The sequence below is a fragment of the Prionailurus viverrinus genome, chromosome B3, assembly GCF_022837055.1.
Source record: "Prionailurus viverrinus isolate Anna chromosome B3, UM_Priviv_1.0, whole genome shotgun sequence".
Taxonomy (NCBI): Eukaryota; Metazoa; Chordata; class Mammalia; order Carnivora; family Felidae; genus Prionailurus; species Prionailurus viverrinus.
The window spans coordinates 94,176,138-94,201,588 of record NC_062566.1 but is presented as its reverse complement, the minus strand read 5'-3'; the positions used below and the strand labels follow the sequence as shown (position 1 = coordinate 94,201,588).

The 25,451-nt window shown below is 44.7% G+C and overlaps 1 protein-coding gene across 12 annotated transcripts in view; it reads left to right on the top strand.

The window, feature by feature from the left end:
• Nucleotides 1–25,451, top strand: part of NIN (ninein) — a 101,360-nt gene that overhangs the window by 19,525 nt on the left and 56,384 nt on the right. For 4 of the 12 annotated variants that reach the window (XM_047861711.1, XM_047861712.1, XM_047861722.1 and 1 more), the window contains exons 4-5: nt 2,350–2,431; nt 14,647–14,807. In XM_047861711.1, coding sequence (XP_047717667.1) covers nt 2,350–2,431; nt 14,647–14,807 — 243 coding nt within the window. Of the gene's footprint in view, nt 1–2,349; nt 2,432–7,839; nt 11,357–12,328; nt 12,400–12,713; nt 12,804–14,646; nt 14,808–25,451 lie in introns of those variants that run through there. The other 8 variants (XM_047861719.1, XM_047861717.1, XM_047861714.1 and 5 more) reach the window with 8 other exon arrangements.

Sequence of the window (25,451 nt, the reverse complement as noted above, 5' to 3'; positions counted from 1 at the left end):
AATAACCTCTCTCAAAGCCCAGACCCAGCAGACACCCAGAGGTGAAGTAGATAGGACTTGAAGTTCTCAAGGCAAGCACTTCTCTTTTCTGTTCAACTCATAACTGTGTCAAGGAGAAGCCAAGGTTTCATTCCAGTCATTCCCATCACTGTCCTAAGAGAGGAGAAACCCCAAGCTGAGGTCCCCAAGCACAGCAAATTGGATCGGCTTCTCTGATGTTGGGCAACTGCCCAGATACTGGCGGGGAGGCAAGATCCCTGCTGTCACCTCCGCCACTGCCACTTGTCTGTCACGGTCACTTTCAGGGCCAGTTGCTTTGCTTGAAAATGTAGCCATTTCTCTGTAAAGCAGGGGAAACAGTCACCCCATTTAGCTATTAGAGTATTAACTACCACTTACCAAGTAGTTGATAAGTTACCCTGGAAGTTCTAGACCCCTTATGTAACTCTCATTTTGATTTCCTAATGCCTCTGTGAGGGAGGTGTTACTATAAATAACATAAAAGGCATGCAATGCTTTTCACACAGTGGCTGCCTGGACCCTCTGTGACATTTCCTGAGAACATGCACTCCACGGCGGCAAGGTCTCTGTCACTCTTGTTCACTGCTCTGTCAGCAGGGCTTAGGACATTGCCTGGCCCATAGCAGCTGCTCAATAAATATTTGCTGAATGAGTCCTAAACTTTAGTTGTTAGAGATCCCCATTTTTCTCTATGAACAAACTAAAGCTCAGAGAGGTATAGTAATTTAGCCAGTTCACAGCAGGCAGTAAGTGGCTGAGGCAGGGTCGGAACCCGGACCCAGCTGGCTCCAGCACAGAGCCTGTACCCCAACCCTCCTCCTGCCCCCCGCGCCCCTGTGAGGAAGGAATGGTTCCGGTAGGAAGTAGTAAATGCCTGGCCAATGTCCATGGGCAGGAGAGCCCTTGGGTCTGTGTGGTTTTGAACTGGCTGCTTGGGAAGATGGCCTTGCCCCTGGGAACGGGAGCCAGGATGCCACAGTGCCTGAAGCCCGTACTCTGACTTTGGGACAACAGCAGGACCTGGCCCTTTCTCCTCCTGCAGGCTCTGCAGTGATTTGTCTGCTGTGAACCCTAATTAGTATCGCTTACATTTCTGCAGTGTCTTCACCTTTTCATTGATTGCACGGCCCTGGCTCTCTAGCAGATGTCCTGCCTCCCTTGGCGGATTTCTGCTCTGGCTCCATAGGGTATCCTGATTTTTAGTCTATACCATCTAAAGGGAGATGATTTTGGAAAGTAACTTGGAGTGATCAAAATGGTTGTGGTAGAAAAATCACACCTACTGTGGGACAGTATGGTAAATTGCATAGATAAGACATAGGATTTTTTTCCTCCGTTGTTTAGATAACTAATGAGGTTTGCTACTTTTCCCAGTATAATTCGCCAAGTGGTTTTTATCTGTCACTCATATTTAAACTTCCAGACAACGTTTTGTAACGGTGTCCAAAGAGACCCATAGCGGCACAAATTACAAATTTACCAACTTTGAATTTATGCATAGGCTTCTGTGTTAATAGGTGCCACATCATCGAACTAGAATTACTGTGAGAAGGAATACCATCTTTCCCTTCTACCCCACGGTGAGGTCACATAAATTTAAATTATGGAAGAATACACTTGGCCATCAAGAAAACTGTTTTACCCCTTTAACCAAAGTATTTCCCCAATTCTAACTGAATATTTACTTAAATAAAACTCATGTTCTTTCATCCTTCTATCAAGGTAATTGTATTTTTAAGAATTCAAGACAAAGCTTCCCAAGGTTCTTTTATTCTTTGTGTTTGCTATTGATTTCTATTTGTTTATGGAGTCACAGGGGCCTTGGGAGATAAATATTATATACCTGCCTCAGGCAAGACTGTATTCAAGTCACCCTCAGATGATAGCTCACCCTCTTCTAGAATGTCTTCAGGGATGAAAGCATCTTTGGGGCATTGTTACAATGGATCATTTACTTGGGAAGTTTTTCCTAATGTCTAACCTAACATCTTTCTGTTGTGGTCTGGTTCAGAAAAATAAAAGGAGTTGAGTTCAAAACGTATCTTTTTCTGAGTGTATAAAGAGGGTTTTGCTATCTAGCTTTCCCCCTCGGGGTTGAATAAATATTGATGTTGATGTTAGGGTTTACGACACGGGGGTGTCAGAAGTGATCTGCCCACTTTTCCCTTCAGTGCTTCAGAGAAATGAAGAAAAGAGAACAAAAGCTGTTTGTGACTCACTTCAAGGCTGTCAGGATGCTAACAAACGGTTCTGGTACCTTGAAGATGGATTTGCGTCCTTAAGGCTGTGGAAACTCTTTTGAACTCATTTTTAATTGTTTACTTTTAGGTGCATTTTGACCAATTTAAAGAAGCATTAATACTTATCTTGTCTAGAACTCTGTCAAATGAAGAACACTTTCAAGAATCAGGTAAGAGCACTCACTAACTTTTCTTCTCTACACTCCCCTTTAAAAATTGCCCAGGGAAGAATTTGGGGACTTTGAAGCATGTCTATGAAAGATTTGGGGCATCTGCCTCTTGCAGATTGAGCAGTTATTTTGAGTGACTTGTCTTCTGATATTATCCTAAAAGCCTTGCAGCTGTTGAACACTGAAATGAGGCTTCCCTACCACAACAGTGCATCATAGAAGAAATAATTGGATTGTTCCTAGGCAATATGTCACATGGCATGGCAATAACTCATTCCTAGAATGGGCAGAGTGAAGCCGAATGGTACTACCTTCATCCTTATTTCCTGTGTCCGCGGAAGGATCTGAATTGGGGGAGAATTTTGCCTGAAAGAAGAAGAGTGTCTGATTTAGAGATAATTTTACTTAGTAGGTGGATAACCTTTTGCTACAGACATTATCATATATTATAATTGATAACATATATCTCAAGTGATAGTTTTGAGGACCACGTTTTCATTTTTCTGTTTTCAGTGTCTAGTAGAAAGAAGACTTCACACATAGTAAATATTGAATGAATGTTGAAAAATAAAGAACTTACTGTTACACTTCACTTAGTTTTTTAAAAAGCACCGTAGATTATAAGACATCGTTTTATGTATCTCCAAAAGAAAAAGGTTTTACCAGTTAAAATAGCAAAATGCCATTGATTGTAAGACATATCCTACTGTCACAGTGTTCAAATCTAGGGTGTGTGTGTGTGCCTGCCTGCCTTTCAGTCTGTCTGTTTTGGGTCGGTGAAATACGGTAAATATTTAAAGGAAAGTCTAAGCAGTGCTGATATTTGTTTTACGGTACAGTCCAGTTTTATCAAATATTGGTTGTCAGGCTAGAAATAGGGGTTGCTGTAAATAAGCATGAGGGGATTTTGGGGTGATGAAATTGTCTCACATCTTGATTATGGTGGTGGTTACAGATTTTATGAGTTTTTCCAACCCACAGAATTGTGCACTAAAAGGAAATTTATTCGATGTGAATTACACCTAGATTTTTAAAAACCTGATTTTAAAAAAGATAACATAGAAATATAGTCCAGTTTTTGAGACTGAGGAAAAATCATTAACATTTTGTCACTACAAGGAGTCATTCAATGTGACCTATTTAGATAAAGCACAGATGGGAACTCATTTCTTATCTTCACTGGTGATCTAGTTCTCCATCATACCTTCTGGAATGCTCAAGATTTGTGTCATATCTGTGAACATTACGTTTAGCGGTGTTTTGGGTTCTGGATCAAACATCCCCTTTCTGTGTATAGTACCACCCCAAGGAAGGTTATCGTCAACTCTGAGGCTTGCCAGAGCTCTCTAGAAGCCTACAGTGAGCCTGTGGGGGAGGTTATTGCCTTCTGGAGATTTTCCAGACTACTAATAGAATTTCAGTAGATGACCACTGCTGGAACATGGGCTTTTGTTCTTACGAGGTCTCACATTTTATTGGTATTTTTATTTATTTGAGGTTGTCGGTCATTTTTTTTTTTAACATTTATTTATTTTTTGAGAGACATAGAGACACAGAGCACAAGTTGGGGAGGGGCAGAGAGAGAAGGAGACACAGAATCCAAAGCAGGCTCCAGGCTCCGAGCTGTCAGCACAGAGCCCGACGCGGGGCTCGAACTCACAAACCGTGAGATCATGACCTGCGCCGAAGTCGGATGCCCAACCGACTGAGCCACCCAGGCGCCCCATGAGGTTGTCTGTCATCTTGATAACAATAGCGCAAGATCTTGGGACCCGGATTAGAGCTTTGGTGACATCTCCACATTTTAGTTAGTAAGAGCCTCCGTAACATAAACTCGGTAACATAAAGTTTGTGGTTCTTCTGGGTGCTGGTCATGTGCTTTTATGTCGGTTTGGAATGGGCAACTCTGACACTAGTCCGCATGACCTCTTGGCTGCCCTTTCTTCAAAACCTGCATGGTCACCTGCCAGAAGATTGTCATAATAAATGCACAGACTTACGGTGACCCCAGATGTGAAGGGTACCGCCTAGAGTTGTTCAGTGCTGGGATCTAAATAATAGGATGAGGAGGCGGACAAAGGCTGGCCTAGTTTGCCAGTAGCTGGGAAGTAACGTTGATGAAGCTAGCTCCAGATGCTGGTTTCAGAGTTATGTGTGTGCCCCACTGCCGTGGAGGTCAAGACCATAATTTGGACGGATCTTGCAGGACAGCGCCCAGAAGGGATCTCGATGGTTTTGCTGTGTGCCACATGCTTCGGGTAGGCTGTAGCAAACCCTCGTTACAAAGCTGCCCCAGATCGGTGTGATGGAGTGGCAGAGTACTTATTGATAGCAATGTATCCAGCATTTAAGGGACCTCCCTAATGTTTGGCCTGGTGGGATAAAATCTAGGATTGAGCCAGCGCCGTAAAGGGCATTTTATCTCAGAGGAGGCAGTGAGTCAGCGCTTCCTCCCACATTCCCTGCTTTGTTCCTGACATCTCTGCTTTTTCTGTCTTTTGCCCGTCTCTCTCTCTCTGGCCTTTCCAGTTGTTCTCGGGGATCATGCAGTTCTTTGCACTGAAACGTGCTCCCACCCACTCTAAAATGTGATTCAACCCCCACAGGCTGACTGGCTTGGCTGGTGAGAGAGAAAGAAGGTTCCGGACTCAAATGCACTATCAAGAGGCCGTCTCAGTTCACCCCCACCTTCCCCTTTATGACGATAACTATCACCTAAATCATAGACCGTATGATTGTAGGGCTGGAGAAAACACTGACAGCTTATCGTGAGCACCTGGAGGCCCAAAGAGGCACATTGCTTAACTGAAGTCTCACAGATGGTGGCCCAGGAGGATGCTGAGGGGCTCACCAAGGGACTCCCCCAATCTAGGAAGCACGTTAACCCCCAGTTGGATGAGCTGGAGGTAAACCCAGTCCTCAGTCAGTGCAGTATGGCCAAAAAGATTCTGACAAGTGGCCAGAGTCAGCAAGAAGGGGAGGAAAAAAACCAAGTTTCACCTGATCATTAGTGACAGAAATGCCTGTGTCTGCAGCATTATTTGGCTTTTCAGTACTTGTACATTTGTACGATAAGGGCCAGACCTGTGCTATTTTTGTTTTGTCTTTTGAAATCGATGGACCGACTAGACTTTGAGAGAAAAGATTACTCTTAAACTGTGGAAGGTGACCGAAAGAATAGGGACACAGTGCACAGCCTTTGAAACAGAATGGGTCATGAGCGGAAATTTTATAATACCTAAGATTTTATAAGTTATACCAGATGCTGTACCAGACTATCCCATAGAAAATCCAGCTTGATATGGCGGAAAGGCCCCTGAGCCAGCAATGATAAAATACTGGCTCTGCTTTTCTAATTGGGTGGCTTTATATGTCACAACCTTTGGGGTCTTTGGTCACCTCATGTGGGAAAGAAGTTGTACTGGAAAATACTTAAACTCCGTTCAGCTCCAAGATGGAGTCGTGTTGTCTCTGAATATCTAAATGACATCTAAATTTATGGAAAAGGCTAGCTTTGCTTTTCTGTCAGATTTTACCTAACATAAATCGACATTACAAGGTTCTGCTTGCTAAGGGCAAATGCCCAGTGGATTTCATACCTTCATATTCCTCTAATAAAAGGCAGTTATATATAAATAAAAACGAAGCTATCTTAGAATTTGAGGGGAGATGGAATTAAGTCATTATTTCCATAGACTTGAGTTCTGCCATTTATAACGTCTCTGAGGTACAGTTTCCTTTTTTTTAAAATTAGCGTGATTTTTCAAATTAGATGATTTGTAGCATCTTTTTCCTCTGATAATTTATGATTCTAAGACTCTTAGGAAAAAGCTTTTTTTTCCCCCTAAGAATACCACCACCACAGTGAAAACTGCTGCCATTCAGATAAGGACAGAAAAATGGATTGGGGATATAGGGAATTGTTTATAAATTCCTAACTGATTAACATCACCAGTGACATAATCCCTTCCTATCTACGTGTACAATTTAATTTTTAAATTATTTTCTTGGAATAAGAGAGGGGCAAAAACCTAATTATTAGTTACTTATTCAATTTGCTGTGGCTTTGGATTATAGGATTTTTGTGATGGAAATGCTGGCATAGGCTCCAAGCTATACAGCATCGGCATACTGTTTGGATCTGCTCTCCGGAGATTTTGTCCTTGTTTGATGCATCGTGCATTAGATTTCTGTTCAGTGGAAGATGTTAGCATCATACAGGAGGAAGCCCTTTCTTTCCCTGATAGGGTTAACGTAAAAATCTTCCCTTTGTTTACTGGCGAGGGAAAACTCGGATCTGGAAAAGCCAAATCATTGAGAAAATAAGACTGTGCGTGGTTATGGGGCAGGTGATTTTTTTAAAAATAAAATTCTTAATTCCAGGAGCTGCCCTAATGTCATTATTTTTCTTACACTTTGAAGAAGCTATAGATATAATAAACAGATAACTTTTCATTCACTGAGCAAGTGTGCACTGAAGCAGGTCTTCTGGCCAGGCGCCGGGCTAGACCCTAATTTGCAGCGATTAAAGATATGTGTTTGCAACTGTCTTTAGAGACCTTGGGCCCTGAACTGATGTCTGGCTGAGGGCCCTGCTTTTAGGAGATATAGGCACCAGTGACCCACCCATTGTGCTTGGTTGTCCTTTCTCTGGTTGTTACAAAATACTCAAATAACTAAGGATTTAGTTCCCTGTTTCCCTGGTGTCTGTGAGATGCTAACGCTGAGGACCAGAAAATTTTTCCAAAAGTTAAAAGCAAAATAAAACCACTACCATCACCACCATCAAGAAAGGAGTGGAGTCATTTCATAAGTTAAGAGAGAATTGGAAACACTCAGGCCCACTGGTGGTCATGCAAAATGATAAGATCTTATTGGAATCATATCAAACAATGAATGGGCACCAAAAGCTGTAAAAATGCCTTTGGCTAATGAATGCAGCTCTCAGATTTTTATGCTGTGGAAATATTTATGTATGTGCACAAAGATGTGTCTATAAGGATAGTCATTTAGAGTAGTGGGAAAAAAATAAAGTAGTGGAAAAATATGTATCGAGCATAAATATTTGATAATGTATAGTTAGACAAATCGTGTTGTATCTGTAATCACAGAACAAATAGCAATTCATGTGTGCTATAGAACACTTGTGATGATTTTACGAAGAGTATTTATGATGATTTTGCATGTGCTTTGTTTTTACTAAGGGTAAGAAGGCATTCTTTAAAAAAATACATACATGTGTTGGGGCACCTGGGTGGCTCAGTCGGTTAAGCGTCCAACTTCAGCTCAGGTCATAATCTCACGGTTTGTGGGTTTGAGCCCTGTGTTGGGCTCTGTGCTGACAGCTCAGAGCCTGGAGCCTGCTTCAGATTCTGTCTTCTTCTCTCTCTGCCCCTTCCCCACTTGCGCACGCTCTTTCTCTCTCTCTCAAAAAGAAAGAAAAATTAAAAAAAATTTTCTTTAATTAAAAAAAGCATGTGTTGTGCAAAACCCAAAATACTCACGTGAACAAAACAGTTTACTAAGGAGTTGTACCAGTGTTTTAAGTTTATTTCTACTCCAGAGTCCGAGAAGATTTCCGAAGCAGGGACATGAAAATGATACGAAGTATAGCGAATTGGTGTGTCCCTCTCATCTCAATCAGCCCATTGATAAAGGGGAAGGAGGTGACAAGGAAGAGAAAGTTAGAGCAAGAATGAAATGGAGGTGGTTCCACTTTCTGAGATGACGGATTCGATAACATCATTATGCTTGTGCCACTAATCTTACCCAATACAAAAAAAATGAGGTCGGAAAAGTTTGCTGCGGGTTTGGGGGCTGCACTGGTCCTGCCCACCGGCCCCCCAGCCACTGCTGGCTCACAGATGTCTGGGTGGGGGGACTCACTGGGGTGTGTCTTCGTCCAGGGCAGGAGCCACCTGACAAAAGAGTGACCTTGTCCCACCTAGCCCCTGTTTTCTCTTCCCCCAGATAAGTAGACTAAGCCTTCATGACATTAAGTACTCCACATCTTTTTAACAACTGAGGGTTTGAGTCCAAGTCTGTTTGAATCAAAGCCCAGGTTCTTTCCATGAAGCTCTTGTGCCCTGGGAAGCATCACAGTCCAGCTGGGTAGGTGATTCTAACATGTAAAATGCTTTTAGAAAAATGTGACCATGACCATTAAGTCAGGAGCTATCGACAGTACGAGTTGTGCTAAATTCGTAGAAGCAAAGGTTCCATGAAGGTTGTGCCAAGCGGTTACTTGGTAGAGATAAGTTTTGAGTTGAACCTGGAACAAAGGGGAGGATTCACTTAAGTGAAATGTGAATCTCTGCCTTCTTCCCCAAAATGGCTCAAGATGCATGCATGACCTTCCAATGGGGATCAGCAGGCTGACATCTCTAGGAGAAGCCTAAGGAAACAATCCTGTCATCATTATCAACTCAAAGAGTTTTTCCTGTTGATCTTGAACTGCTTTAGGGCTGAACAGACCATCTAGTCAGACCACTCAGTCCCGGGGGTTGCCAGCCACACCCATCCACCATTCGTGGGCACCCTCGTGGGGTGCAGACCTTAGCCTCAGAGCTTTCCTCCCAGGCAAGGTTAATCAGAGCCATTCCATTAGCTTTGTGTCCTGAAGTGCCTGTGTTCCAGCAAGAAACTTCCACTCAGATTGGTAAGAATTGACTGGAGACTGCTCCTAAAATTCGGTCACTGCATTCACTGAACACCTAGATGAATGTATGCATCTTGTGTGGGGACTGCAGAGAGAGGGGTAGCTGGGAGCATCGTGCGAGTGGCCAGTGAGCAGCTGCCCCAGAAAGGGCTGTGTATGCACAGAAGTGTGGGATGGTGACCCTGCTTGCTGATGACCTCCCACAGAGGCAGGGAGCACCTTGGGAGGCGGGAGGAATGGCAGATAGTGTTCAAGGGCTTTCCTGATGTCTTTATGTTGTTCATTCTCTCTTGGATTCTCTTCTCCCCTTCCCTCCTTGGGACATCCCCCGTTTCACCCCTGTCTTCTTTCCACCACTCCAGCTCACCTCTGTCCTCCTCCTTGGACCCCCACTATACTTTGCTCCTACGTCTCAGTTCCCTCCCCCATCTGTTCCTACTGCTGCCCCTCTCTGTCTTTCCATAGGCCCCTAGATCCCTGCCCATCTTGTCCCACCCCCTCTCCCTTTCCCCATCTGCACATACTTCTGTCCCTCCCTCTACCTCTCCCTTTTTCTCTCCCCCTCTCCTTCTCTTGGTCTTGGTCTCCCCTTTAATTCTCTCTCTGCCCTTTTCTCTTACTTAGTATCAAGTATGGGGTCATACTCTGTGCAGTCTGCATATAATGGTGTTCACAGGAGCAAGGAAGTGGGGAGCTGCCTGACCGCCCTTTCCCAGGGAAGCTTCTTGGGAGTGCTTGTCCTGAGATTTGCACATGCTTCATTTTTGACTCCTTATTTTTAAATGAGTTTCAGGAATCCGTGAGCTCAGCAGAACTGTAATATGGAGGGCCTCAGACTGGCGTTACTCTGTGCTGAGGGCCTTTGACTTTGGAAGGTGCCGGTGTCTGTGGGAACGATTGTCCAGCCTAACAGAATGGGGCAGGAGGGGAAGTAGTAGAAAGCAAGGGTGTTTTCAAGCAATTTTAAAATAAGAATATCAGCACCAAAAAGGCAGAGCTCTCTTCTTCATCCTGTAAGTATCCTCGGTCAGTTTTGGGAACAGGGAAGTTTAAATCAAAAAGCGATCAAATATCCATCTTATTCCTCAACAGGTACAACATGATACTTTGCCCATGGCAGGTGTTCAATAATTAGAAGCTATAAGAATCTACCTGATATTGGAGCGTGTCTTTGCAACTCTCCTGTAACTTCTCCGTGTAAGTGCCAAGGAAGGCGCTCCATCCCAGGTCCCAAGCTTGTGTTTTTGTAAAGAAAGCATTGATGGAATACATGGTGTTTAGGCTTTCCTGTCACCCCTTCCGCTTCCTCTTGGGCCCTCGTTGTTTCGCCCTTTGGCTCCTGGGGAGAGCTGAGCCTTCCAAGTGGAGACCTACATCAGGAAGGCTGCAGTCAGTCTGAGGACCACAGGCAAGGGTGCTCTGTACTCCTCAGCTGGAGTTGAGGCAGGGAGGGAGTGGAGAGAGGGGAGAATGGGTCAGTGTCAGAGGTTTACCCTGCCTCCAGCCGGCTTATCCCCTGAGTGGTCCTTCCCACTGACACTGTATTTCAATTTTCCTTTTATTATAAGTGCAAGCCCTTCTGGTCACAAGTCATACATGTGTACAGTGATTCACCCTGATTCTGGAAGGTGGACATTATCACAGGTCTGGAGTGTCTCTTCTTGGGACAGATGAGATCTGGAGTAAAGAATGTGATGTCTGACCATCCAGTTGTTGGATTTCTAAGACTGGAAGGAACGGTATTTCTTTTGTCTTTTGAACTCCCATTGAGATTCCCCTTCCCACCCCATCTGCTCTGTAGAGACTATCAGTTGCTTCCATATTCCTCTAGCAGTGTTTAGGGAATTGAATCAAGATTTCTCTGTTGTCCCCTACTCATAACCATGTGTTTGGTTTATGGAATAAAACCTGAATCATCTAAACTAAGTCAGGTAGGACTGCTTCAAAGCCACTTTACTATGACTGGTGAGTCTCATAATAAATTCTCTGAGGATGGGGTCCAAGGCACCTCTAGGCAGGCTCAGCTTGTCCTCTTTCCTTGAAAGCCTATTTTTATTTTTGTCAAATAGGAGAAATAGAAAACTGAAAGAAGCAAAAATGACTCCGAAGCTTGGCATCTGGGTAAAATCATAAATGTTCAAAGAAAGAATACACTGCAAGTTTGGCAGTCCTTTATATATTGTTTGTATCACTGGCATTTCCTAGCCTTCCTTGGAGCACATGATTGGAGAAGTCACTTACACTTATGTTAAAGAAAGCTATATGATGTAAGCAATTTCATTTCTGTTTTTAAGTTTATTTATTTATTTTGAGAGAGAGAATATGCAAGAGGGGGAGGGCAGAGAGAGAGGGGGGTGGAGGGAACCCCAAGCAGGCACCGTCCTGCTGGGGCAGAGCATGATTGGGGGGCTCCATCTCAGGAACCCTGAGATCATGACCTGAGCCGAAACCAAGAGTCGGGAGCTTAACTGACTGAGACACCCAGACGCCCCATATTATCTGGCATGACTAAAATTGTTCTACAGTGAAACCCTGACATGTGTTAAGTTACATCTGGATGTGTTCGTAAAATGCATCGACTTTGCCCCAGGGCTGCAGTTTTCTAAGTCTCTTTTGGGCGTAAGGATGGGGTTGGACATTCTTTAATTATGGGGTGCAAGAGTGTCTTAAAATTCATTTGGTGGACTGTTGCTGTGGCCTTTTAAAGGCCTGGTTGAGTTGATAAGGAAAATCATAGTTTTCAAATGTTTAACACAGTAATGACTGTTGACTATGAATGTTCTCTCTGGACCTCCTTACTTTTGCTGTCTTTCTTCACTTCTTATCATGTAAGTACAATGATGCTCATGCCCTAAGGAGAGAAATATGTGAGTGTGTAAGTCAAAGAAGTCACTGTAATTGGTTCAGTTAGTCTAATTCTTTATTGGTCACATAGAAGGTTTGGGAAATGCAGTGTGAGGTAACATTAACACTCCATTTTTCCTTTGTGCTAATCTCTTTATTCCAAAGAAGAGTGTATACTTGACTAGATTTCGCTAGAAATTGACTTTGTGATATATTTACATTCTGCTAAAGATACTAAAAGCTTGTTCACAATTATAATAAAATATAAGTAGAAAACTTTAAAAACTCTTGGCAATGCAAAAATAAGTAAAATAAACCCAAATCTCCCAGGGTCCCTAATGGCCCACAATCCATTACTTCTCTTCCTTGTTCAGATCCACTGCTGTTCCCTGCAGGGCATGGGATATTTAGCGGTACATAACTGGGAGACCATCTCATCCACAGGCGGGTTTTGGAGTCAATTACAGTAGGTTTTTTAAGATGGCTGCTTCGTCCCTTTACTCTTTTCCTCCGTAAAAGTGCAGCGCGCAGTGAGAGCTCCTTTGCCATTTCCATCCCCAGACCACGACTGTTCTCACACTGGGAACACGTCATGTTCCGTTTTCTGACGTTGTCAGTTTTTCTTTTAATCTTTTCCAACACCACCCCCACCCCCACCCCCACCCCCACCCCCACCCCCATCCCCATCGTCACTAACGGTGTACCTTGTTGTCTACCAGTAAAACTTAAGAATGTGTAATAAATTAAGGATGGTTCTACATTGCCTCTTTATCTGACTAGCATCTGTGGGTGTCAGCTGCCAACAAGTAGCTCGGGTGTCTGGGCCGCTCCTGAATACTCACAGGCTGACACACTCTCTCCTGATGAAAGGTACCTTCAAATGTGCATGTGATTTTCAATCTAAATTGTGTATGCTTAAACTCTTCCTGTAAGAGAATCGCTCCACCGAATACAATGACTTGGCTGGGACTTTTTAAAAGCTGGATATAAATATCACTAGAAATTATAGAGCAAGCATAAATACTTCACTCTGAGCTGTGCTGAGCATTTTCAGAATGCTTCGGACCACATCCGTGAAATCTGAGCGTATATCAGAGGAAGGGCATGGGGGTGCGGGGAAGGGCAGAGTTAGTCACACAGGATCGCCGACCGAGGCTACAAAGTAATGGCTTAACCCCTCATGTGGTTTCAGTGGTGGTAAAGGAAGGGTTTTGTTCTTTCAGTTCTTATCTAATTGACCACCCTGGTTTTGATGATGTGTGTACATAACCTCATCCGAAAATCTCCATGTGTGAGTTGAGACACATCTTGTTAAGACTGTCGTGTTCAGGGGCGCCTGGGTGGCTCAGTCGGTTAAGCGTCCGACTTCAACTCAGGTCACGATCTCGCGGTCCGTGAGTTCGAGCCCCACATCGGGCTCTGGGCTGATGGCTCAGAGCCTGGAGCCTGCTTCAGATTCTGTGTCTCCCTCTCTCTCTGCCCCTCCCCGTTCATGCTCTGTCTCTGTCTCAAAAAATAAATAAATGTTAAAAAAAAATTAAAAAAAAAAAAAAGACTGTCGTGTTCAAATAGAATACACGTTATATTCTCAGACAGACACCGTGCTTTCATGGATGATAAGAACTGAAATCAACGCCTTGCTGATCTTTTGTATTTTAATAGAATATTTTGTGCAAGGTGCTAAATTCTGTGCAAGGTGCTAAAAAATCTCTGTATCTAAGATGACACGTGCATTGAGTGAAGTATTCTATTGCTTTAAAGCCATCCGTTGTAGAGAAAGGTTAGTGTGGGGTGGCGGTGGCAGGGATGGTGGTGGCAGCGATGGTGGTGGCGGGGATGGCGGCGGTGGCGGTGGCGGCAATGGCGGTGGCGGTGGTGGTGACGGAGGTGGCGGCACTGATGGTCGTGAACATGGTGAAACATTGAACCTGAGACATGTTACATCAAAATGCTGAGGTCCTTCTTTAAGGTCAAGAAATAACCCTCCTGTGAGGCACATTCCATTTTGTTTTGTACAACACCAAACTCATGAAGAGAATAAAAACAAAATGTACCATTTTTCTGTATACAGTTTTGCCTTCACTATTTTATTCTACAGCTTTTAATTTTATAATGCGATCTTGATGCCAGATTTCATGTAAGCGATGAGCTGTCATTCATTTATTAGGATCCACTGTGTCAGTTTCTTTGTTCTGTCATCCCACTTGTCTGATGGATCAGAAGGTGGGATGGTTAACAAAGGAGTCACCGAGGTACAGGAGGGGTGCGTGAATACTGACAGTGCTGATATGGTGTTCGCTTTATCATTATTTTCCAAGCCTTCCTCTAGCGCGTCTCTTTGTCAGTACGATCTCCCGGTCTCCCTTTTCCCCTCCCTGCAAGACACCAGCTTAATAAACAGAAGAACAAATATGACTCCTTGCTTTATCCTGATCTTAATTCTGTACTTCTAAAGTCAGACGCCTCTGCTGGCATTGCATCTCTCCCGTTGTATGCAGAGATGCGCTCTGGCTGCTGTCAGTCATTCAGAATTAGAAGCTGTGCTCTGCGTCTGACCTGGCGCCTCATATACGCCCACATCCCCGCACAACTGGCAAACAGTGGTGGTTTATTTTGGGGGCTAGTATAAGAGGCTGTGTCTGACAGCTGTGAGTGTCAGCTAAGGGCTGAGACTGTCATGTAATGTGGCCTCAACTCTTATCTCCCTGCCTAGACTGTTCACTAGAAGCTCAGCCCAAATATGTTAAAGGTGGGAAGCGTTACGGACGAAGGTCCTTGCCTGAGTTTCAAGAATCCGTGGAAGAGTTTGCAGAGATTGAGCCACTAGATGAAGAAGCACGGCCTTCACATACTCCAGCCAGTGACCGCCACGAGGTAAGGAATTGGACGGGCACATCCATCCGGACCAGAGGTGCGGTGACGGACGGATACCCCTGCCACGGTGGTGTGGAAACAGGAGAACTGAGGGATTTATGGCTCTTCTCAGTTACCAGCTACTTGCTAATCTTATTACTTGGCCTTTTGGATATAGATGGCTAATTTTTCTTTTGTTTGAATGTTTTCACCTCTGTTTCAACTTCTGGAGAGCTGACATTTCTGTGCAAGCTTTGTGTTTATATATTTAAAAATTCAGGGGCACCTGGGTGGTGCAGTCGGTTAAGCGTCCGACTTCAGCTCAGGACACGATCTCGCGGTCCATGAGTTCGAGCCCCGCGTCGGGCTCTGGGCTGATGGCTCAGAGCCTGGAGCCTGCTTCCGATTCTGTGTCTCCCTCTCTCTCTGCCCCTCCCCCGTTCATGTTCTGTCTCTCTCTGTCCCAAAAATAAATAAACGTTGAAAAAAAAATTTTTAAATTCAGTTATTTTCCTATTTTCTGGGGTCTGCCACTTTGAGCACTTCTTAGGAATATGTCTCTCTTCGTGGCACTGTCATTTTTAGTTATGTAAAAAGCTGCCCCCCCCCACCCCCCCGGCAAGCTATAAAACAGCATCTATGGCAGGTAGGAAACAAAAGCAGTGCGCTTAGACATTTTGAAAGCCGCGCCTTACCTATCATGGCGGGATAAAGCAGCTTTCAAACTCGGTTCTTGTGGTCTCAGCGGCTGTCGTGGTTCTCCTTCCTGGCACCCAGGCCCGCCTGGCCTTCCAGCAGTCAGATGTGCCCACTGTACTCATCGCCGTACTCTACCAATGAAGGAGAAGCAGTAACATTTTCTTTATTCTTTCCTTACGGCTCATTTACCAGCATGCCATTTATAGAACATGATTGAAAACGCCATGCTGAGCAAGCTCTAAATATTTCTTGCAAATCCCAGCTCAGACTGGGGATGCAAATATTTCAGATATTAACATAAGCTGGGAAAGAGACAAAGTGTCTCAACCTTCTTAAGTAGCCCGTAGATGGTGGTTTCCTGGAGGTGTGCGTGCACGTGTGTGTGTGCGCGCGTGGGCATTCGTTGCTAACACCCGTGTTCAGCTCATTAAAATCCACAGGAAGCGGAAGCTTGCTCCAGTAATGACCCCAGCAGTCAGACATCTAGCATTTTCAGCCTTCCAGAATGCCCACAAACCCAAAGGTAACGGATCCTAGGTACTGAGCAAAAATGAAACCAGCCAGAGTACATTTAGAAGACACAGGACTGGTGGTTTACTGATCCCGAGAAGTTTGCACCATAGTTTTAAAGGAATACCTGTCCCTACACCAGAGGTGAAGGAGCAGTGGCAGACATGTGAGAGAAGAAAAGAGGAAGAAAAGCTAGAGAAGAGAGAGAGAGAAACTTGCCAAATGGTGTAAGGGTGGCATGGGTGCGAGGTGACAGCTGAAGACAGAAAAGGCAGTGAGAAGCAAGGAAGAGGCGCCTGGGGCCAGCCAGGGGCAGAGGCTACCTCTCTTCTTGAGTTCAGTCAGTTTCTGACCCTTTCTCATGTCCCTGTGAGAATTTAGATAGGGCCCTTTCCCCAATAAAACACATATACTCATGTGCACAAAAATTTTGCATATGTAGTTTCAGAGATGTAAGTAATTTGCATAGTTATTGCAGTGCTCATAATGTTTATCTTGCTGTCAGGAAGGATAGCATTTTGTTACATAAAATCTGTTTCATAACCCTGAGTAGTATGGAATGTATCTAAGACACTTCCCTATGGACCAAAAAAAAAAAAAAAAAAAAAAAAAAAAAAAAAAAATTAAAATATGTCTCAACACTTCTGGGGGTATTTGGTCCTTTTGTTATTTGGAAAACACTTTTAAGTCTAATTCTCCTTTCTCCAACTGCTTTCAGTACCCAAGGCATTATGATTTGGTGCTCAGAAATTAAATGATTACTTATTTTTTTGATTACACAGTTTCTAATTACGATCTTGGGATACCTAGAAAGTTCTTAAGCAGAGCTCTTATATCCTTGTTTTATCTTATCTATGGACTTCCAGTGAGATTTAGTGTTTAAAAGTGAGACTTTAGGCTCCTGTATAAATAAGGATAAGCGTTGAGGCCTGAGTTCAGGCGAATTCTTGCTGCTGTGTCTTAGTGAGAGGGCATGTTGGGAGAACACATTTCACCCCCGATATTCAGCTTTCTTTCTTCTTTCAGAACCTCTTAGGTGGGACCTTTTGATACTGTATATAGAAGCTTTAGTGCTCAACTGCCTTTCACTAGAACAGCAAATAGAGGCCTAGAAGGGTCCTTTCTCTCCATGTCTGTCCACCTTGAAGACCCCCTACCGACCCGACCTTGCAAATCTGTTAGATCTGGCCCCCGAAAGCCTATAAGGGCACTGGATAACCCCCTTTTTCCCTGTCTTTTTTTAATTGTTGAAAGTGGACTCAAACTGAATGCTCATCCAGATGCTTTTTTGCCTAAAACTTTAGTGTTTCTGAGCTGAATGGAGTTGTCAGTTTTCAAATCGATTCATCACTTTAAAAAGTCAATAGTCTCACATGTGACATTTTTGAAGTTCCTGTGGGCAGCAAGGAGGGCCTGTCCAAGCTTTGTGTAGCAGTAGACTGCACACTGCCTTCACAGATACTCAGTCTGGTGGCATAGTTTCCACGGGATGTCAGCCTTCATGGCATATACTGTTGTGTCAAGATAGTATTCCTGTTTCCTGGCCAGGTTCCATAGAAGCCTTAGCAATTTACGGCCACTCCGTTGGCCAACACAACTTCACACTCTGGACAGCACGTGCTCGCACCAGAAATCCCCCGGTCTCTTCACGATGCCTGGTAATCTTCCTTATTCTAGAGTGGCTCCCAAATGGGAATGATGGGGAGGAGAAAATTCTTAATGACCTGTGGGGTTTATTCATTAACTTATAAGCACTTCAGAACCTGTCAGAAGTTCTTTACTGTTGGCTTCTTTTTTTCTCTTTTGTCTGCCTGAGGCCCTTTTGTCTCCTGCCCTTGGGTGTTAAGAATTTATTTCTTGGGTATATTTGTTACCAGTGGTTCATACTTCATCTCAGTGCCATTGGGCAGTATTGAAGGACGGAGCAGGGATGGGTGTCTCCTGATGGGAATAATTCGTCAGGAGTAGTCAGCTCCTGAGCCGCAGATGGGCCTTCTTGGTTTTGATTGTGAGTTTCCTTTGACTCCTGGATCCTGGCTCAGGGCAAGGTGAGATTCCTAGCTGGCCTTTGAGTGCGGTTTCTCAGACATGCCAGATTTTCCCCAAGGTGAGTTTAGAATTTTTTGATGAAGACAAAAGGACCTTAACCCATTGTCAAAAGTTACATGGAGAAGAAGCTTGGCTGTTGCTACCCAACAAGGAGACTAATCTTTGCTCCAGGATCAATCAGTTTTATTTACCTGAGCTCTTGGAGAGGGGTGGGCAGTGGAATGGAATGGGGTCACAGATACCTGCAAAAGTCTTGCTTCCTTCTAGGAACTCATCTTGTAGGGATAAGTGAGCAAACAGCCATCTGAAGGGATGAAACAATAATTCCTCCTCAGGGCGCCTGGGTGGCTCAGTCAGTTGAGTGTCTGGCTCTTGATTTCGGCTCCGGCCATGATTTCACGGTTTGTGGGTTCGAGCCCCACATCGGGCTCTGTGCTGACAGCACATGGCCTGCTTGAAATTCTCTCTCCTTCTCTCTCTTTCCCTTTCTTGCTTGTGCGCTCTCTCAAATAAACATTTAAAAAAATGTCTCCTTCCCCCCGCTTCCCTCTAGGATTATTCTGTAATAAGGGAGTTGCCAAGGATTGACAGCTTGGTCCTGTACTCCTGGGTCCGTGACTCACATTTTTTTCTGCATTCTTATTTTGGGAGGCCTTGTCCCATACGTACAACCAAAATGATAGGTAATTCTCAGGTAACTCTCTACCTGTAACTCCAACCTTCTGTCCCACCCAACAAAACCTAGAAATACAGACAGGTAAGAGTGACGCTGTTACAAAGTTTGCTTTCAAGCTACTACATTTATTTCTAATGTAAGTCCCATGTGAAGCTTTAGTCTTCATTAGTTACAAGAACCTGGAACCCCTCTCATAACCATTCGTGGCACCCCATTGTGACGTGGTGCCTTGGGTGAGAGCCTGCTTGGTGGCAGCGGAGTAACGAATGATCTACCAACTGGGCCTCATCCTCTGAATAGAATGTAGGAGAATAAGCCTTGCTATGAGGTGCTTTTGATTGCGTTCGACTTGTGTTTCAGTCCATATATGTTAAAGCCCTAATAAAAATTGTGTACATATTAATCCTCTTGATGTTTCCCCGAGCTTTAATTCTGGCAATTGGATTCTTTCCTGCTGAAACAGAAAATATCTAACCTAGCTATGAAGCTTGCTTCCCCTCCCGTGTCTAGTTCATAAGGCCAGAAAGCCATCGCGTAGGGAAAGACCACTGTAATCTCCCCCACGTTCTCATTGCTACAACGTGTATTTCAGAATTTCATTTGGAAACCCTGACGCAGAATGCGCTAATTTCACAGGTGCCAGGTAGGTTCCACCACGAGGCTGAAATGTGCCTTCACCTTCCAATTTAGTGTGTTTATCTGGCAAGTGGATTCCCTTGGGAGTCTGACCTCTCATCTCAGGTGGTATTGAAAGGAAAGTGGTGATTTTTTTTCTTTTTTATGGGATCATTTTCACTCAAGGCAATTCAACTGGACGTTCTATTCTGAATTAATCCAGACTAAGAAAGGGCACATTCTCGATTCCAGTGTAAGGTGTGATTAATGAGAACGTTTGGGTGGTTATTTTTGGTTAAGAAACAGAAGTGAGATTTTAGTTTCCAGAGAGTACATTTTTTTCCCTTCTCTTAACATGCATACCCACAATGGCTACTGAACTGACCTTGAATTTTGTGGTTTCTTCTAAGGATAGGTGGAAGGCAGGGGTGGGGGGTGGGGGCGAGCAAAACTAATGCCCAGTTCTATTCTGTATTACTGTAGGAAAGGTTGTTCCATGAATGTAATTAGGGCAGGACTACTTTGCTTTCTGCCCTCGTTGAAAACAGGGGACACCTTGTTAACTGTTTTCCTCCACAGGGAATAAATCGGGTCTAGGAAGATTATTATCAAGAGTAGGAGGCTTTAAACCATTATTTCTTCAACTACAGACAATGGTAGCGTAAGCCAAAACCGTGAGGTTTGAGTGAGGACCTGAGAGAAAAGTTGAAGCCACTTGGCTTCATTTGCTCAACAATGGGGCTTGCTCAGCAAATCGCGTCTTTGTGTTTGGACTGCAGGGGGTGGGGGTGGGGGGTGGGACAGGAGTGGTAGCAGTAGTTTAAGAACTAAGAACAACCCCCCAAACTGATTTTTACTACCCCACATAAAATCAGACTTCTTCAAGAAGTGGGAAATTGACTTCTAGTCCCCTTATGTTCATTTTCATCTATGCATATCTTCACAGTCAACCTTCATGAATGATTCATTTATATTGTGTGGTGTAAATATTGAATTCTGGAGGAAACTTCTTAATAACTGAGAGGTTCTGCTAAGAGCTTTTGTCGTCGAAATGTACCAGTGTTCCCATGCCTCCTGTTAGATGTTTTGTTCTAATCTTTGACAAAGTAAGCACTTTCATTACTGAAGCCATTTATTTCCATCAAACGATAGGACATCATCAGGATAGTTTTTTGTATTAATGGAATTTCCAGTGTTTCCCTTGAGTTTTCTTAAGTCTGTTAGATCCTTTCGCTATTCCCAGAGGTGAAACACTCATTCAAGATGCAATTGTAGATCACTTGAAAGTGATGGAAAGAAGTCCCTTCAAAGCTGGTAAGATCTCTCTCTTTTAACACAGACTGTAGCTCTCAGGCTTGCAGGCTTTGCTGTTCTGGTAAGTCTTCCTGACTTGATCCCAGAGGGAATTGCCTTGGCATCCAGCCCCCGCCCCCATCTCTTTCCAGGTCAACAATTTCTAGTATTTATTTATTAACTAGAAAGAAAAACAGACAACAAATTAAAAATGAACAAAGTTAATTTTAATGATAATAACATTTTCCATCTGTACCATTAAGTGTATCTTCCGAATGGAAAACACTGTTCATTATCCACCAAGAGCAACTCTGATGAAGGAGATACCATGAGCAGATGTATTAAAAAAATCCCTTTAGGGGCACCTGGGTGGCTCAGTCGGTGAAGCGTCTGACTTCGGCTCAGGTCATGATCTCGCGGTTCGTGGGTTCGAGCCCCACATCGGGTTCTGTGCTGATAGCTTGGAGCCTGGAGCCTGTTTCAGATTCTGTGTCTCCCTCTCTCTCTGCCCCTCCCCTACTCACACTCTCTCTCTGTTTAAAAAATAAATAAACATTAAAAAAAATGAGGGATTAAAAAAAATAAAAATAAATCCCTTTAGGGACTTTCAAATCCAATGAGCCAAGAACACTCTCCATCTCAGTAGGAGAAGAGGCTTAAGGCTCAAACTCTTAAATTTGCAGCGTGGCAGGACCCATATAAACGTGTGTAGTGAAAAATCCTACATTAACTCGTGTTGTCCCCGGTATTGACCTATAGGTTTTAATTGCTTTAAAAAATTTTTTAATGTTTATTTTTGAGAGAGAGGGACAGCATGAGCAGGGGAGGGACAGACAGAGAGGGAGACACAGAATCTGAAGCAGGCTCTGGGCTCTGAGCTGTCTGCACGAAGCCTGATGTGGGGCTCAAACTCACGAGCTGTGCTATCATGACCTGAGCTGAAGTCAGACACTCAACCGACTGAGCCACCCACGCACCCCAGCCTTTAGTTGCTTTTAAAGATAAAGGAAGGTCCATGGGTTCAGAGCAGAGAGACTGAGAGTTGGGCTGGCAGGCGGTCTCCATTGCCCATTTTGTCTGCAAAGGCAGGATGACAGAAACTAACCCAAGTCCGAGGAAGTGCGTCCCTACAGAAACAGGGGCCCTCCTGGGCTTGCTTGGCTTCTAGTACCTGGCCCAGAGCAAGCAAGGGCTTTATACATATTTAGAACTGTTAGTTAGATATGCCATAGATGGTGTGTTTTTCTAAGTCCTCACGTTTTGGTCATAAACACTCTTCTAAACTGAGTTCTGTTTGTGTTTTTCCAGAGACTTCCTGTGCTTAGCTAATTGTGCCGCTCTTGTAAAATGGACACTATAGCTCTATTTGTTTGGGGAGCTTTGTTATTCCAGCAAATTTCCTTCCTCTTCTTTATGGGCTTGCAAGGCTTTCCCCTTTCAAAAAAAAAAAAAAAAGGAAAAGAAAAAAGAAAAAAACATCTGCTTAAGGCTGCTGAGATTGGTTCAGCAACCTCTGCTGGGAAAGAATAGCCCCGTATGTGCCCCCATAATCGTTTTAATTAGCCATACATTCTGCAGGGCACAAGGTCTGCACTGGAGCAGATGGCTGGTGGGGGCTGGGACGGGGCTATTGTGGGCAGGGGCCTCGCCAGGCCGGCAGGCTGCAGATGCCGGCCCGGCCTTGGGGCTGGGAGCCCGGGATCCAAGAGGCTCGGGCCATCTGCTCTGCAGTCCAGCAAAGCAGGTGGCCCTCCAGAGAAAGCAGTCCTGAAAGCGGCATGACTGGTGTAGCCCACGCATGTGGGGCACCCTCGTCCGGCTACCGGACAACCAGAGAGTTGACCACAATGGCCAGAGTGACGTTGAGATGCACAGCCTACAGAGCGGGCTTCCTTTGTCCGCCTGAGGGGGCTGGGGGGTTGCCTTCTGTAGCAGCCATTTTGGGGCCAGGCAACCTCTGACCCTGCAATCTGACGATTGCTTCGTCACAATTACGTGTTCAAAGCTGTAGTTTCTACAGAGCCTCTTCTGGGTTTGTTCTTCAAGCTGACACTGGTCTATCTGTTGTTTCTTTGCCCTTGTCCTAGTTTTGGACACCCAAATAGTAGGAATAGTAATGGTAATATCTATTTACTTCACAGATACTTAGTTCTCGAGTTATAGCAGGCACCATTTGAAATGCATTCTAAATATTAGCGTACCTTTGTAGGCAGGTACTGTTATTCACTTACCCAAGAGATAACTGAGGCACACTGGCTATTAAGTAATGTGCCCAAGGTTGGACAGCAGGTAGGTGGTGGAGGTGAAACTGAACCCTGGGGGTCCAGCTCTGGAGCCCAAATCTTTTTTTTTTTTTAATGTTTATTTTTGAGGAAGAGAGAGAGCGGGCAGGGGAGGGGCAGAGAGAGGGAGACACAGAATCTGAAGCAGGCTCCAGGCTCTGAGCTGTCAGCACAGAGCCCAATGCGGGGCTCGAACCCAGAGAACCGGCTCATGACCTGAGCCGAAGTCAGACACTCAACCCAGGCGCCCCTGGAGCCCAAATCCTTAGCCACATATTTGTTCTGGCTGAAATCATGATGACAGCTACCACTTCCTAAGTGCCAGGCATACGCTTTCACGTCTGCACTGGGAAGCTCATCTCCACTTTGGGCATGAAGTAAGGTACCGAGGGGTCACACTGAGCGACAGAGCCAGACTGAACCCAGTCTCTCTGTTCAACCCTTGTGCTCATGCCCTCTACCGTTTTGCCTCCAGAATCAAACAGAATGACCGTAAAACGCTTATTAACATCCATTGCGCCAGTGATAGATGACCTAAGATTTCAGGGGAAGAAATTCAAAGTCCTTTTTCATGAATTAGTGTTGAGAACACATGCCAGCAATTGTCCCTCCCTTCTTCGCCCACTTTTCCAAAGATTTTAAGATTATCTCCCTTCCAGTGCTCATGGCTGATCTGTGTCTAAAGACCACCTGCCGGGCTTTCACTGTGCTGGGTAAACTGGCAGCAATTAAAAGACCTTGTTCCAGAATGATGCCTCCCTTTATTGATGGTGTTCCAGTAGGCAAATGACCTAATCCCTCCAACCTTCTAACCTGCCATCCCCTCCTGCTCCCCCTGCTTTTTAATTGGAACTACTGGCTCCAGGCAGTGAGAATGAACATGAGCGATGAATGAACTGAATCTCCCCCGCACCCCACCCCACCCCACCCCACCCCTCGAAATTGCAATTTTTTTTAATGATTTTTTTTAACGTTTATTTATTTTTGGGACAGAGAGAGACAGAGCATGAACAGGGGAGGGTCAGAGAGAGGGAGACACAGAATCCGAAACAGGCTCCAGGCGCTGAGCTGTCAGCATAGAGCCCGACGCGGGGCTCGAACTCACGGACCACGAGATCATGACCTGAGCCGAAGTCGGCCGTCTAACCAAATGAGCCACCCAGGCGCCCCACGAAATTGCAATTTAACAACAAACATTCGGCTTCTGTGTGCTTACCTCCCCCTTGTTAAAGGAAAAGACCCTTGGCGGAGACTGGGGAGAAGCATAGCACATGTTTCTGGGTGGCTAATTCCATCTCCAACTGAAGTGGTCTTGGAATGGAAATGTAGCCATTTAGTATACATTTGGTTCTAGGCAGGGCTGTTCCTAGCTGGATCTGTGTTTCTTATACAGGGCCATGGGAGAAATGCTTGGGAAATTGTTACCCCTAGAGAGTTAGAGACACAGAGAGTGAGCAGGGGAGGAGCAGAGAGAGAGGGAGACACAGAATCCGAAGCAGGCTCCAGGCTCTGAGCTGTCAGCACAGAGCCTGATACAGGGCTCGAACTCGCAAGCTGTGAGATTATGACCTGAGCCAATGTTGGACGCCCAACTGACTGAGCCACCCAGGCACACCTCCCCTAGAGATTTTTTAACAAGTTGTCCCTTACCTGCCACCACTTGCCCACAGAGTTTGTGTGAAATCATTTCAGCTGCCAGTGCTGCCTGGGGTTTTAGAAGGCCGTGCTGTGCCTGGTGCCATTGGGTTAAGCTGCCTGAAGGATGATCATGGTCTCAATGTCCAATTCCGGTCTCAGACTGGTGTCCCTGATCTGTCCACACTCTGAGAAGCTCAGGAGGCACTGGCATCAGCAGCTTTCACCCTCCTGAACAGCACCCGCCACCCCCCCACTCCCACCACTCCAGGCCTCCTCTGTCTCAGGTCACAGAGCAGGTGGGTTCTGTGAAAGAACTTTCCCTTTCTCCCCACCCCCAGGTCACAGGAAATTCATTTAGTGAGAATTAGAGGGCAGGGGGTTAAAAAGAAATAGTGAAGTTGCACCTGTTTATATTGCACAAACATTTATTATAGCAAAGGAAATATAACTGTTTCCCATAGTCCCTCAACTAAATGCATCTATTTTTCTTATCTCTATTTCCTTCCATTCTTTGTCTAATTGTATAAATATTTTTGCCCGTGGTAGTCATAGCGTAGGTGGCATTTTTGTCATGGTCTTTCATTTAACATTTCACGTGTTTTTCCATCTTACATGGTTTTAGAATTGTACTTAAATTTTTTTTAATGGTTTTATTTATTCTTGTGAGAGAGAGAGGCAGAGCACAAGCAACGGAGGGACAGAAAGAGAGGGAGACACAGAATCGGAAGCAGGCTCCAGGCTCTGAACTGTCAGCACAGAGCCTGATGTGGAGCTTGAACCCACGAACCGTGAGATCATAACCTGAGCCAAAGTCAGATGTTTAACTGACTGAGCCACCCAGACACCCCTAGAATTACACTTTCAGGACTTTTTGTAAAAAGTTCTAAATGTACCTATCCGTGC